The 15,731-nt window shown below is 32.7% G+C and overlaps 2 protein-coding genes across 2 annotated transcripts; one reads left to right on the top strand and one right to left on the bottom strand.

Moving 5' to 3' along the window:
- Window positions 1-1,122: 1,122 nt before the first annotated feature.
- On the bottom strand, window positions 1,123-5,471 carry LOC143601066 (phosphoglycolate phosphatase 1A, chloroplastic-like). The gene is made up of 11 exons (XM_077078571.1): window positions 5,168-5,471; window positions 4,482-4,549; window positions 4,259-4,351; window positions 4,113-4,184; window positions 3,390-3,461; window positions 3,188-3,247; window positions 2,681-2,733; window positions 2,505-2,602; window positions 1,800-1,899; window positions 1,562-1,665; window positions 1,123-1,348 (listed from the first exon to the last, which is right to left on the bottom strand). The coding sequence occupies exons 1-11, from the start codon at window positions 5,436-5,438 to the stop codon at window positions 1,242-1,244; spliced, it is 1,098 nt and encodes a 365-aa protein (XP_076934686.1). The 5' UTR covers window positions 5,439-5,471; the 3' UTR covers window positions 1,123-1,241.
- A 2,323-nt stretch (window positions 5,472-7,794) lies between these two features.
- On the top strand, window positions 7,795-11,430 carry LOC143601062 (uncharacterized). The gene is made up of 3 exons (XM_077078569.1): window positions 7,795-8,308; window positions 10,044-10,369; window positions 11,142-11,430. Exons 1-2 carry the CDS (start codon window positions 7,827-7,829, stop codon window positions 10,309-10,311), a joined length of 750 nt encoding a protein of 249 aa, XP_076934684.1. The 5' UTR covers window positions 7,795-7,826; the 3' UTR covers window positions 10,312-10,369; window positions 11,142-11,430.
- The last annotated feature ends 4,301 nt before the right edge of the window (window positions 11,431-15,731 follow it).

The following is a 15,731-nucleotide window of genomic DNA, read 5'->3' as shown; positions in this document are numbered from 1 at the left end:
TGACAAGGTGAATTTTTGTTTTTGTTTCTTGGGTATATCATACTATCTGTTGTAGAGTAGATAGAGGGGCTAGTTAATCAAAAAGACGAAATGTGATGTCATGTCACTATCGCGTAAGCAGTTGGACATTAACTAGTCAACCCAAAAAATAAGTGTGATGGAGGGGTTTAGTTAACCAAGTTATTAATTATTTTACAATCATTATTTTTTTTACTAATTATTCTATTTAAACTAGCATTAAAAACAATACATTATTATATGAATAAAAAAAAGGAATGCATACATTAATGGCTTGGTGGTCCATTGACAAATACAAAGCCTTTAACACCTTAAGTTAGGAGGGTTTGGGAGGTCTTGAGCTCAAGTTCATAGACAACAAAAGTCAAAAACAAATTTGGCGTTGAAAACAAAGTTAAAATAAAATAAAAACACAATTAAAATTATAAATACTATCGGTGAGATAATACCCTTGCTCATACTCCACATCATTAACATAAAACGAGTAGTTGGTGACTAGCTAGTCACAAGACCATATTTCTTTTATCAGTATATAATATTACAAAATTTCATGTGTTAACCGCAACTTGAGAAGCCTATGTTAATTTGTCTCTATTCATGTTCGATGTTCACATGATATTTTATTAGTACAATACATATATGTGTATTTAAATTCATGTGTTAACCGCAACATGAGAAGCTTGCTTGATCTAAATTTATGAGAAGCTAAAAATCTTGTTAGACAAACAAACCCATACATGATACGCGAATTCTACCCATACATGATACACGAATTCAGGAATTGACAAGAACAACGCTTGGTTGATCAAAATCTTATGTTTTCATATTAATACTAAAAATATAAACCAAAAATACCAATGTGTTTTAAGGAATTATGTTTAAACCATAATCCACGATGTATATAATAAACTTTCAAATTTTGGTATAAAAATAAACGGGTTAACCTACAAACCCGTCAGAGTTGACTCGAACCTAACTCAATTACCTAAACATGTTTACAAGTTTTAACCAGGGCTAAACAAAACCCATTTATACTTGACTCAAACCTACAAATTTCGTATCACACCCCTATTAGTTTTCCACCTCAATGCGTGGGGATGAATCTACAAAAGTTCAATATTTCATTCTTGTAGAATATTTCATGTGAAAAAAAAAACATGAACTTATAATTATACTTATAAACAATACAGATAAGGGGTCATGAAAAATGAAGTACAAGCTTATTACACATTTGCGGCTTTAAGAGAGAGAAAATCCGAGATCTTGTTCGTGTAAAATTCTGGTTGTATGGAATTGTTCGGGTTTTGAAGCATCGAAATGCTTGTTACACCTATAAATAACCATCAAAAAACGATTAAAAACATATTGTTAGTGGTATTACTTCTACTTATTTCGGTATGCACATGTCAGTTAATGTTATGTTCCATATTCAATTTTTACACCTGCCCGACCCGACCTGCCTCTTTTGTCATATTTATAACATGCATATCATATAGAGCTGACAAAAACTTTTATTATAATAATAGGTGTATACAGTTATTACCTGAAAGAACAAGAAGAGTTTTGCATCCACCGTTTTGCCCGAAAAGAATATCGGTGTCTAGTCTGTCACCTACCATGCATATCTGTGATTTGGTGATTCCAAATCTGTTGTTGAATTTTCAGCGTTAAGAAAATCATGGTTAGAAATGTGATTATGAAAAGGTTAACTAGTCAATGCACTTTTTATAGAACATTTTGGTGAACTTGAAGTCTAGAAAGGATAAAAATTTGCATCTTACTTGTTTGCCAAGTAATCCATCATGAACGTTGAAGGTTTCCCAACAACGGTTGGTTCACGTTGAGTAGATCCCACAAGAGCACCAACCATTGAACCACCACCTGAAACATTTATTTCACGTTAGCATTCTATGTATGATTTGCAATAAATGTTCAAACATGTGTAATTCACCCAAATTAGAGGTGGAACAATGGGTAGTTGGGCAATTGGTCCAACAGGTACATCGAGCTGGTTTGACCAGAAACATTTTATCTAAAGTTATATATGTATATAGATATATAGTTAGTGTCAAAAATGACTATATGATTTCAATAATAACCAAATTTTTCAATTTAGTAATATTTATAGATTAAAAATACACAAGCGACTGTCAAATCGTTTGATTCATTTCCTTCTATAATCCTTTCAATTTGTTTTATACATTTGATCGTGTAAAGTCAAAACAAAGCCCAAATCAATCCATTGAAGTAAATGGATTGAAATTGCCACCTAAATCCACATATAACATTTTAGATAGCTTTGTGAATAGAAGATTATGTGAAAAATTAATAACTTTTATTAAATTATTTGGTTAATATGTATTATAGGTGGTTATCTGGATTAAGAATTTAAGTTTCTTTAAGGATCCCGTTCCCTTTTAGACGAACAAATTGAGCTACTCATTTATTGTAATTATATTTTAAAAAAAAATTGCAGGTGGTTAAACCTGCCCATTCTTGTGCATCTGTAAGATGAGTAACAGCATCCCGGTTTGTAGCAAGGAAAAGACAGCCTGGATTTTCACGAACACATAGTGTTCCGTACCTGCCAAAGAGAGCACATGTTAGATCACAAATTGGGAATTTATAATGATACTTAGACTGCTAATTTCAAATAACTTACTGAACTTTGTAGTAGTTAAAGTAACGGTCGAATCCAACCACAACCGCGCCAACCTAAATGCCAAGAAACAACCAATTTCATTGATCTTAAACTTATAGATGAAAATGGACAAATTTTGAACTTTTGAGATCTTTTGGGGTGAAACAATATATCTAAACAAGTCGAAATGGGATAGAAACTATAAACATTATTAATAACTTGCAGGTTGGGTCCACCAACCTAGAAGCGTTTTAAAATGTTCTTTCGACCTGTTACTGGACCAGAAAACGCCATTTCTCATCTGAGAAACCACTTAACCAAACTCAATGAAGTAAGATAACCTCAATCTAATCTAACTAGCCACTTAACATAGTACCACATTAATACAAATTAAATAACGATAATAATCCCATTTAATTTAGAAGTTATTACTTTGTGATCTTATATGAGCAAGTATCCGGTAAAATTTACATGCTAAATCACACATCATAGGTTATTTAACAATAAATGTAGATATGATAGTCTCACATTTTCGTCATGTTCCATATAAAATCCAGGCTTGAGCTCTATCTTTTTTCCACCATCTTCCTGCAAAAGCAATATATAATAACTTTGCTTGATACACCAATAAATAATTATGCTAATAAAAAAAACAATAGTAAAACACTAAGCGTACAACTAACACTAAACGTTACTACTGCAGTAAATTGTCATCATGATTAACACATACCGGACCCCCAAGGTATGAATAGCCTGCTAGCTCAAGCTCTATCAATATGCCTTCTTCACCAATCACATAAATCTGGACATTTTAAATTAATATATCAGATAATAGGTTTAGAAAATTGTTGCAACAAAAGTAAACTACCAACAAAATTTTAAACTGCTAAAACATACTATTTACCATCCTTATTGATTTGACATTGAACAAACTCTGAAATCGTTTTTAAGATTTTGAAAACCGTTTGATCTCGGTTTGGTTTCGGCTTTACCATTTGGGCCTAAAATCCTTTTGTTAATTAAAGATTAGTTGATCATTATACGTTTGGGCTAAAATATTTTGGTTATACTATTTATTAAATTCTTATAATTTACTTAACACTCGAAATTAAAAATGAAAACCCATAAATTTCGGATTATTTACATGCAAAACTGAAACCGAGCCGAAAATTCAATTTTCATGTAAACATAAAACCAAATCAACGGTTTATGTTTGGGTTTGGTTATTTCGGTTTGGTTTTCGGTTAAGGTTCGGTTTTTTCGGTTTCATGCATACCCCTAATTAGCAGTTCCCATATGCAAGATTTTTTCTTCCAATGCACAAACAAAAAAATAAAAAACACAACCTAAGGACTCTGCTATGTGTATAACTGTATTTACAAAATAAGTGGTGAACTATGGATGGTTCATTTTTCAGAAATCAAATAAAAGGTCTAAGACTATGTTCACATACCTTCTTGTCTTTAGGAAAATTAATCGATTGCAGATATGCAGCTGCAGCAAAAGAAGATGCAAAAATTTCTTCCTGAAACCTTCACCTAAAGTTAGAAAATTTCTAACATGGAAATGCATAAATCAACAGAAAGTGTAACACCCCACCTCATTGACATTGAGACCAAGTGTCTCAAACTTTTTGCCATACTGTTTCCTAGACTTTGTTGAGTTATTTGTCACAAAAACAAGTCTCTTTCCCTAATAAGGAATTATAAACCATGTGTTAAAGCAAGAAAAGAACGACAGAACATGCGGAACTGGTGATTGAAGAAAACACCAATTGTTAAATATGTAGCAATATACTAAAATAAACATAAACTATACAAACCTTTGAACGGAGCAACTCCAAGGTTTCTGGAACCCCCTCAATTAACGAATCCCCCTTCCAAATGACCCCTGTAAAAAGTATTAAAGATCTTAGGTTCAAATCCATAATCAATAGGATACAAGTTAAAAGTGGGGCCCGTAGTCTCAACACATTAGTAATATTATTATACATGATTATTAGTAGTTTTTAGGCTTTACTAATGTTCAGGTTATATTAGACATGATGCCAAATAATACTAATCTAACAATGTCAAACACATAACTCTGTGTCACAATCTAAAAGCAACATGAAACCAAACATTAGTATCTATGTCAAAACACACAGCTAACTGATTCACTCTTATAAAATATAAACTTCTAGTGTATAAAAATGAATGTGAAACACGAATTAAAATAAAGCTCGCACTAATTATCATCACAATATTCAAAATTATCTTGAAAGCCAGAACCAAATCGACACGACGCCTAATAATTCTAGTGTATCAGCTCAGTGAAGCAATCTTATAAACCTCTGGTATATGTAAATGAATGTAAAACATAAATTAAAAAGAAAGCTAGCACTAATTCACATCACAACATTTCAAAATTACATAAAAACAGTTATTAGTCACAGCAGTAGATACTTAAATTAGGTCAATTAAAATAACGTGAAATCATGTCAGTTACAATAATAACCGAAAGCGTTACCATCGCAATCGAAGATGAAAGTCTCTACGGAGTCAATTAGAGCATCGGCATCCACCAACGGCTGCGCAGTGGCGGACGTAACAAGCAGATCCTTCTTCTTCTTCTTATTATTATTATTATCCATTATTCTATTGAATGAATGCTTAATCCATCCGACTGTATGTGGTGAGCAACCAAATGATATCGATGATGAGAGTGAAGAAATGCGGTTGAGATTTGTATGAGGTACGGCAGCGGAGACGACGGTTGCTCTGCTGCTGCTAATAAGCATTGTTGTATTTACGTGGATCAATAGCTGCGGTTGAATCAATAGCTCCGGGTTTTTTTATCTAGTCATCTTACTTGTGGTACACACAATATCGATTGCCACTCGGTAGCCTATGAATGAATTTTAAAGCCAAATAGTAAAATTTTGGGTTTAAATTTTAGACCAAAAGTGTATGTTCATGGACCATTTGTCTCCCGATTTTATGGTTTAACGTAATGGTCTTCGATCAATTTATCATCGAATCGAATTGCTTTGAATATTTCCATCGAGCAACTTTTGAATTGTTATTTTATTATGGATTAACTTTTGGATTATTTTATATTGTGGAATCATGTACTTTTAGATTGTTTTTTAGTCGAAGTTATATTTTTACGAAATTATAGTGTTAGCTAGTCAAACCGGTTAAATTGTTTGGTATAACTAGTTGTACCATTTCTATGTCTAACCCGGTATGGTTAAAAATCCGGGTTTTAAAACATTGACTATAAGAGATAGGTGGAAAATTGTAAGTTGTATCTAATGATTTGATTGTCATCAACAATGAGTACAACTAAAACTAGTGTTAATATATAACATGAGCAAAGGGTATGTGGTATTGACCTATTGTAGTACCAACGTGTGTTGAAATGCATTTTCTTTGAGATTAATGGTTCGAGACATGTGAACGACAACATGTTTATTGAGTGTGAGTTTTTTAAAACAAAGTGAACATGAAATTTGTGATTGGGCTATAAGGCCTAAGCAAACAATATTCACTTTCGGGCCTAGTTCAGTGGGCTTCAGCCCACATATCAAGCCCACTAAGGCTTTGCCCATCTATTTCTTGTGAAAAAGAGCGGATATGATTATGTTTTCTTTTTCTCACAACTGTATATGATGGTTATTGGCACTCCTCGTAATCACGAGACTGACTTGACTATCGGAGTGTTCATGGTTGTAACACTTTTTGATTTAACTAAAAAATTTATTTATTCATAAATCGTGTAGAAAATTTAGCTCTAGACTGTTCATAAAATTCTATAACATATTTAAAAAATTATATATGTGGTGAGCCATTAGGTGGGCAAAAGTGAAATTGCCTAATTTTGACGTTATTTTACTAATTTCGTGAAAATAATAATTTTTTATATTTGAAAAACTATTATAGCAATTTTTCAAATTACAAGGGTGGGCAGAAAAATGATAGAGGGAATGCAATGAGTTTTTAGACTATATATATTTTTTAATTAAAAAACAGAGAAGGAGTTGATGGATGAAATGTGAAGGCTCTTAGTTAAAGCCATCTAACTTTCACATGTGAAACTAGTAAACAAAGTCATAAGAATTTTTGTCTTCCCTAGTGTATGGTAAGCCGACCCCAACATACCGTGCGTTGCTCTTTTTTTTTAATTGGGCGTATGGTATGCATATCCATGGCATTTGAACGTATGACCTTCAAATGGACGTATTATACGTCCACACTTGCATAATGTGGATAATGTCAGGATTTAATTCAGTTTTGATCTTTTTCTATCACGTAACTTTATATTTATTAAGTTAAAACACAGTGGGATTCTACATAGACATGTATTAGGCTTTTAAAAAACTCATGTATTCTAAAAGTGATACAGTTATGGGAGACAATTTCACATAAACATGTCTTTTATGTTTCGAAATATATTGTTTTTTTAACTAAAAAGTAACAAAATCACAAAACCATGCAAAAAAAACATTACATATATGTGCCATGTTTATAAAAAAAAATCAACGTTTTAACTTTTAACATAACATGACATAGTTTATGAGAGATTTGGAAAACAAGCTCCCATGTAACCAAATAATAATCAAGTAATTGATATATCTCTTTTATGTTAAAGCGTAATTTTCACGTAATTCGATTTTTAATAGGTCAGGATGAGCCCACTACATATCCCATAATTTATGAATCCGTACGAGGCTGACCTTTTTATGTACTCACGCTAACATGTGAATATTAACGGCTTTAAATAAAATAAGTCACACTATCACGATTTTCACACGTAAGCGTTGTTTTTTCATATACTTGTTCATGTTTATACCACATACTTGTCTTGAACCAACATTCTTCTTCTATGCTATGCCATAAACTTAAATCTTCACCACACCCATGAAAAACAAGATATTTGAACTTTTATATGAAAATCTTTGAAATTAATATCATTAGTTGATTACCAATTATAAAACTTTATAAAATATTTTATACCTTTAGCCGTTTTCTTCCCCAAACTTGAATCATCCTTTTAAACCCCAACAAGCAAAACCTGAAACCCACACCAAAATCAAAATTCAAATCTCTTCAATCAAAACCCTCATATAATAATAATCAAGCCCATGTTCAATCAATCAAACTAATCAATCCAATCCAATAAATCGATGTCCGATTCCATCGCCAATCGCACAACCGCCGCCGCCGCACCACCGTCATCCGCCATGGCCGCCGAATTACTCAACGAAGACACAATCCTCTCAAACTCGGAACTATTATCCCGTGAAGAAGTGCTGAAACGCCGATCTCGAAGACTGAAGCAGTTAACTAGGGTTTACAAAGACCATTACTGGAACATGATGGAGGAATTGAAGGTTCAGTACAGGAAGTATTACTGGAAGTACGGCAAGAGTCCGTACCAGGAGAATGAACCCGATGGTGTTCATGTTAATGTTAAGAATAGTGATGGTGGTGGTGATGTGGATGGTGTTGATGAGGAGTTACGGTTGGAGTTGAGTAATGGGTGGAGTCGGTGCGTGGTTCACGGGTGTAAGTTTAAGGCGATGGTGTTAACGAAGTTTTGTTATGGCCATATTTTGTCCGACCCGAAGCAGAAACTGTATGTGAAGTGCGATTACGTGATCAAGAGGTATGATTTTTGTTTGGTTGGTTTATGCTTTTGATAGAGTTAGGGTTTGTTTGGGATGTTTTTAGTATTGATGATTGATATTAAATGAGTTGTGGTTATGCGATCTAACGGTATAAATTTTTGTGTATTCGTTTATTCGGGTTGATTTTTGTGATGTTGATTCGTGTTTATGATAAAGTTAGGGTTTGTTTGATAATAAATGCAGTGAGTGAATGTTTGGGATTCTTTTAGTAGTGATGATTATTTTGATGCTAAATGAGTTGCAATTGTTGCATGATCAAAAGGTGTAATTCTCTATTTTTTTTTAATTAAGTTAGATTGGTTTTTGTGGGTTTTGATTCATGTTTTTGATAGAAGTGGGGTTTGTTTGATATATGGAATGAACGGATGTTTGGGAATATATTGGTGTTAGGTGATTGTTTGATACTAAATGAGTTGCAGTTAGGTGATCAAAAGGTGTAAATTTCTGTATTTTCATTTGGTTAGATTGATTTATGTGGTGTTTTTAATAGCGTTAGGGTTTACTTGCTATATGAAATGAGCGAATGTTTCATGTTTGGGATGTTTTTAGTATTGGGTGATTATTTCGATATCAAATGAGATGCGATTACGTGATCAAAAGGTATGAATCTATGTGTTTTTGTTTCATTAGATTGAATTTTGTGATGTTATCTCATGTTTTTAATAGTATCAGGGTCCATTTTCTATATCGAGTGAGCGAATGTATAGGATGCCTTTAGTATTAGGTGATTATTTTGATATCGTATGTGTTGCTGTTATGTGTTCTAAAGGTATAAATCCATGTGTTTTCATTTCATTAGATTGAATTTTGTGGTGTTTACTATATGAAATGAGCTTGGGATGTTTTTAGCATAGATACTAAGTTTCATACATTGGGTGAATCTTTGTAAGTATGAGCTTGTTAGGGGCTATAGATGGTCAACCAAAAAGCCTGGTGCACTTTTATTTGTAGGGCACTGTTTACATTGAGTTTTATAAGTTAATGGCTGCTTTGGATTGCTTGAGATTTGTAGGACACCCTTTACATTGAGATTCCTTAGTTTTTGGTTTTTCTTTGGCGGGTGGGGGTTGGGAGGGGAGGACGATGGGGTCTGCTTATCAAAATTTCTTATTGCTTATTGAAATAGGCAACTTCAAACTACTAATTTGAAGCTTATTGAGGTTTCAAACTACTAATTTGAAGCTTATTCGAAGCAATCCCAGTTTTACCAAACACCCTCGTCTTCAGAAAAACAAGAGGCTTTATGTAGTCAAACATCTCACTGGTTTATTTATTGGAAGGTTTAGTTAGTTATGGTTCATTAATCAATTAAGTTTATTAAACGAAATATTTTCCATGAGTTATTGTATATGCATCAACCATTAATACAGGTCTTAAAACATATTACTTGCCTGTGATTACAAGAATCTAAGAGATTTATAAACATATTTGTTGGGAAACTGTTTTTTAACTTTGAGCATATTGGACACACGCCATATATGTGTTCTGTAGGCATAAATATTGTTAGTTGAAGGTATTAAACTACTCTACTTGTTAGACATTTATTGTTTTGGAGGGTCATACTGTCAATAAATTATACGCATAAATATGCCCATAAGTGATTAACCTATTAGTTATCTCTATTGTTTAAACTTTAAACACCTGGAGAATATGTTTAAATTGTGTCTATAAAACATTTTATTGCTTACAACATTTTTTGTTTATCCTTATCAGCTCACAGGCAGGACCCTTAATTTGTGGGAAACCAGTTCTTAAAAACACGGTTCCATGTCTCTGTGTGGGTCATTACCAAAAGGCGGAAAAACATGTATCAAGGGCTTTAAAGAAAGCAGGGTTAAATGTATCATCAACAAATAAGGTTGCTCCTAGATTTCATATCTTAATTGCGGAATCTATTCGCCAAATTCAAAGTAGTAGAAGAATTGCTGACAAAGAAATGAAAGAAAATCTTGAACTTAAAGAAGAGGAGATTAGCATCTAGTTCTATGGAGATTTGTATCGGATCTTTGCCTTGCTAGATCCAACTTTGTGCATTGAAGGTATTAAATTACTCTCTCTCTCTCTCTCTCACACACACACACACACACACATGGGACACGCGTTAAACAAAATGCGTGAAGTTATTCTCTTTTGTACCAAAAATGATACTATATTGATATAATACCATATTGGCTCAGCTCTTTTATTTTAACTAGCTTAAAACTTGGGCTCGTAAAAAGCTCGAGCTGTCTCGTGGCTCGTGGAGGCAGCCCTCTTTTATTAATTTTAATCTTTTTTATAAATTATACGTGTTATTTTTGTTTTTTAAAGATCGAGAGGCATATTATATGTATTATTATTATTATTTTTCTTCATATTATTTATATATAGTTATTAATTTATTATTATTATTATTATTGTTATTTGGTATAATGTAATGTTAGAACTTAGGGTTTAATTTTAGCGAGCCAATCGAGCAAGCCATGAGCCGAGCCAACCCTGGCTCGTTTAGATACAAGCTTTTTTCAAGCGAGCCAGGAGCCTCAAGTTTTTTGAATAGCCCTAATACAATGTTTGTAATCATATTCAACAAGCTAATTTGTACGTAAGTGTTCAAATCAACCCAACTCAACCCAACCAGACTAGCGGGCCTAAGGGGTACTTGGCCCAACTAGTGGTAGTGCGCTGCCTGGTGAGCCTAACTCACGATGGGTCTGGGGCTGTTTAAAGTGGGTTTGTTAAGGGTTTCAATTTTAAACTATTTTGGATATGAATACATAGGTATACAAGTAATGATTGTTGGAAATCTGAGTTCTTGTGCTTGTTATGCAGGAAAGTATAGACATTCTTGTTATGGATAATGATATTGCTGCAATGAGAGCTGTAGTTTCAAACAACGTTGGTTGATCATAAGAAGAATCTCTAAATCGGTTTTAGTGCATCAAAGTAAGTTTGTTATTGAATTGATGTGAAGAGATATATTGAATGCAAATGAATTTATGGTATGTTGCAAATGAAAGTTCGGTTGTTTAATGTTGCAAGTTGTAAGCGTATCTTGTTGGGGAGTCATATGTTTTCTTTTTTTGCTGAGTACAATTGGTTATTGAAGTTTTATATTTTTCTCAATAAAATCTTTAGATTTTATATAAAATTTAGACGAAATGCGGTGATCGGATGTTAACAGACTCACGGTTCTACTGCTGGATTTGTTGGTTTAATGTTCATAACTCGATAAGTCCATTGATTGGGTAATGCTAGATTTGCCCTTTTCAATTTAGGTTTTTTAAACTTAGTTTTGAACTCAAATTTGGAATTAAAGTATTGAAAGTCAAGACAGTTAGTTAATGGATAAGGAAAAAAAAGTTAGGGGTGTGCAGGAACCGAAAGATGGGGAAATTGAAAGCCGAGAACCGGACAGTTGGTGCTTGATATATGGATCGGTCTGGGTTATGCAAGTCGGTTTTAATAGGAACCCCCCCCCCCCCCCCTTTGTTTTTGTTTTGTGTGGGCTGCATTTTGATGATCTCACTCCTACACATTGCAGCCAAGAATTAAGAAATTATGTACAGAAAAAGTCAAAACAGCTTTCATTTAAACATTAGGAACCCCAATTTCTGCCAAATCTATTACACCTGTCTTGCGATACAAGAAAATTCTTTCTTTTTTCTATCGGGCGTCTGATCGTCGTCAGACTCATTGGTGTTTCTAGGATTTGGGTCTGTTTTGAGCTCCTGGAAAGTGTCTTTATTGAGTTGCGTTATAGTCTTACAGTTGTTTGTTGATAACTTGTTATGCATCTAAAAGTTATGCCAATGATGCAAGGTGAGCTTGATCTGGGTTAATATGGGTTAATATAATCACTTGTACTAACATACTAATTTGACTTGTGGTTACAAAGAGCAAAGAACTGGCCGGCATTTTGAAGTCATGAGCAGTGAAGGCTTAGTATCACATTAGGTTCCCCAGTTTGGGTTAGGACCGAAATTGAATAAGAATAATGAGAACCAACAACGAACCAGATAATATAGAATCCTTTGTATTATCGGGTTTTGCATGTTGGTACAGGCAGTTTAACATGCTTCATGGTCCAAACCCGGAACTTGCTTCCTCTAGAAATAACGAACATGAAATATCACAACATAAATTTGCAGTGAAAACATACGACGAAATAAATATACTGTGAAAACACACAAAACAAAACAAAGAAAAATCATTTTAAAATATAAGGAAAAAAATTAAGAGTTTCAAAATTTGTTCTTTCATGAAATTTATAAAAAGAAAAGAAAAAAGAAAATTTTTTATGCATTACACACATTTATAGGGAAATTTGTCGAACTTTTCAAACATAAACTATTGATAAAAAAACAATATAATATCAAGAAAAAAAGACACAATGTCAAAGGAAAAAAAAGACACAATCAATGATGAAAATAAATAAATACAAAGACGCATATATAAATAAAAAGACACAATATTATTTTTTTCCTCAACATTATGTTTTTTTAGAACGAGGAAGACGGTGAAACACTTTTGTGTTTTTATGTTTTTCGTTTTTCTATTAAATTTTGAGTTATAATTTTTTAATTAATTTTTAATATATTTTTTTAGGTTTTTTTTTGCAACAAATATTTCTTATCATTCTAATTTTTGTTCTCATTTTTTGAATAATCTGACCATGAAATATAATACCAATTGGGCGATGGTTTATTAGCAAAGATAAAACCTTTAAACACCTGGGTTTAAGGTATTGAGTTCTAGTCCCACAGATGACAACGATTAAAAAATATTATTCATTAAAAAATAGTAATAATAACAATAGCTATTATTATAAATAATTGTTTATATATTGTTGTTAAATTATTAATAACATAATAAATTTGGATGATGGCTACGTTACAAATAAATTATAATCATTAAAAGCTTGACAAATTATTAATGGACTTAGGCTCGGAGACTTTATAATTAAATTGGCTCGTAGGCCTGGTGAAACGTCAAGAAATAAAACACAAGAGGTCACGAAAAATTGTGAGTGTTTTTGGACATCGGCAATTAATATGTAGGATCGGTAATTAATTTTGGACGGCTGAGGAGCTACGATAGAATAAAGGAGAAAAAAAGCTAGATCCTACACACGTCTCGGAAGTCAAAACATGACAACCTAACACGATAATCAATTTAAGCTGGGTATAGCTAATTTTCTTAAGCAACCTAGCTAGCTATATATGGATGATAATTGAACTTTTTAACTATCATGGGTTTTGGTTTAATCACATGATGTGTTTGTTACTGAGAGTTCCTGTTTATTTATTATATTTGATGTATATGAATATTGATTATGTGATATGAACATGATTGTTACTTGTGTTATATTAATTAGTAGATTATGCGTCATTCGGTTAAATTAATCGTTTAGAGAAACCTACTTTGTGTTTTTGGTGTGATTGTGATTGAGCTAGCTAGGAATACTCAATCATAGGAATAACTGTGTGAGATTGTTAACTTCCTACCAATCTTGAGACCGGGAGGTGATAGATTTAATTTCATCTTGTTCTTAATTTGTTTGATTAGGCGACATAAGTGAGCTTTACCTTATGATCCTTGATCCTTGTGATTTTGTGTCATAGATCGTGTTTGACGAAAATATCCTTCTGATAGATGGTTGCTAGTACCAGTGAGGATATTGTGTTTTTGAGACCGGAAGGTGAGACTTCATTAGAATTTCTTAACATTCCATTATCCATGTGAACTTTACACAACCCTTAAGTTCATTTAGTTGAACTTGTGAGTCTGGAAGGAGATCTAGCAAACCCGAGTGTTCCCCGAGTTAGTTGTATCTTCAGATCTGATGCCATTTGATTAGTCAGTTTCGAGAGTAACTAAGTCATCAACAGAATTTCTAGCCTAAGTAGTTATTTATCCCATTTGATATCTTTCGTGTCAATTTCGTTCTCGTTTGACTCTCTGTTTCTAGTTTAGATTTTATATATATAATAGTTCGTTTAGTATCAAATTCAATATCATCTTTTAAAAATCTTGTTAGTTTCAGGTTTAGTACTGTTTGTCCATCTTGGTATTCACAGATTCAAATATCCAGACTTACTCGACTTTAGTATCACACTACCGTTAAACTTGTAGTTGCGTGAAGTTTAGGTTACCAAATCCCTTTTAAAACCGAGTTTTTAAATGTTAATAATTAATTAACTTAATTATATATATATTCACACATATAGTTTTTAAAGTTGTTAAACACGAGAAAACTTGTTTATAGAATCAACATGTTTTCCTCCGATTTGCTTTTGATACATTTGGTTTTCTGGCCCCAGAGGCTGTGAATTTTTTGAGTAGAGTTCAGCGTGTCGTACACGGAACCTCTTCAGCTCCTAGGTCCCAAAGCTTCGTTTTTAGTAGGATTGACTTTGCTATTCAAAAGGGGGTTGCGGCGCAGCTTGTTGCCCGTTTACCTGCCACTTTATTGTAATCGCTTTGCTTGATTGATATAAATTGAATTTGTTTTCATTATTCACACATCAACAACATAATCTATCTATACATACTATTAAAGCAATGAGCAATTTCCGCATGTCACCATTCTAGGGTGTCCACATAGGATGCCACATCATTGCCAACTCACCTATTTCCTTTCATATTCTTGCCAAATCATCACCTACCCTATATTTAAACCTTAACAATTAACAAATTTTTACCCTAAACATATTTTCTCTGTTTCTCTACTAGATGGATTCTTCTTCCACCATCTCATATATTCTTTTCATCTAGATCTAGATTTGTATTAATCGTTTTCCGGTAAGGTTATATTTTATAATAAACTTCCGATTGTTAATATATGTTTTTCCAGCAAGACTATACTTCTTTCCGGTAATATTTTCCTCTAACCTTTATCTTGATTTTCATTGTTATATGATTTTATTATAATCAGTTTATGTTGTAAATAAAAAACGACGATGTAATTGATATGTGAACGTTATTACGTTTTTCCGGTAAGTTTTTCGGTGATGTGTTATATCTATAACAATGGTAGTTTTATATTTTATTTGAAATTTTATATTTTCCTATGTTTTTGTTATACATATTGTTCTTTTAGGTTCTAAATAAAAATAGGAGATACCATGGACATTATCACTATTTTGTTTTTCCGGTAAGGCCATTTAAATTTTCCGGTTAGAAATTATTATTCAAATCTTCCATAATATCAATGATATAACAAAACTTTATTATTTTTGTCCCGACTGTTGTAAGGAGTATTTCATTTTACCTTCTAAATCAAGATCTGAGATACTGTAACATCCCAATTTTTCGTTCGGATAGTAATAATAATAATAAAATATGATAGGATAAGTAGGCTTTTAGATGGACTTAATTATGGACCAAAAGGGAAAGATGGGCCTTAGGTCCATGGGCTTA

Source organism: Bidens hawaiensis, unplaced genomic scaffold (genome assembly GCF_021521415.1).
Source record: "Bidens hawaiensis isolate Kalapana, Puna unplaced genomic scaffold, B.hawaiensis_p1.1 tig00055301_1, whole genome shotgun sequence".
Taxonomy (NCBI): domain Eukaryota; kingdom Viridiplantae; phylum Streptophyta; class Magnoliopsida; order Asterales; family Asteraceae; genus Bidens; species Bidens hawaiensis.
Note: the sequence above shows the minus strand (reverse complement) of the source record. Positions and strands in the feature narration are given on the sequence as shown.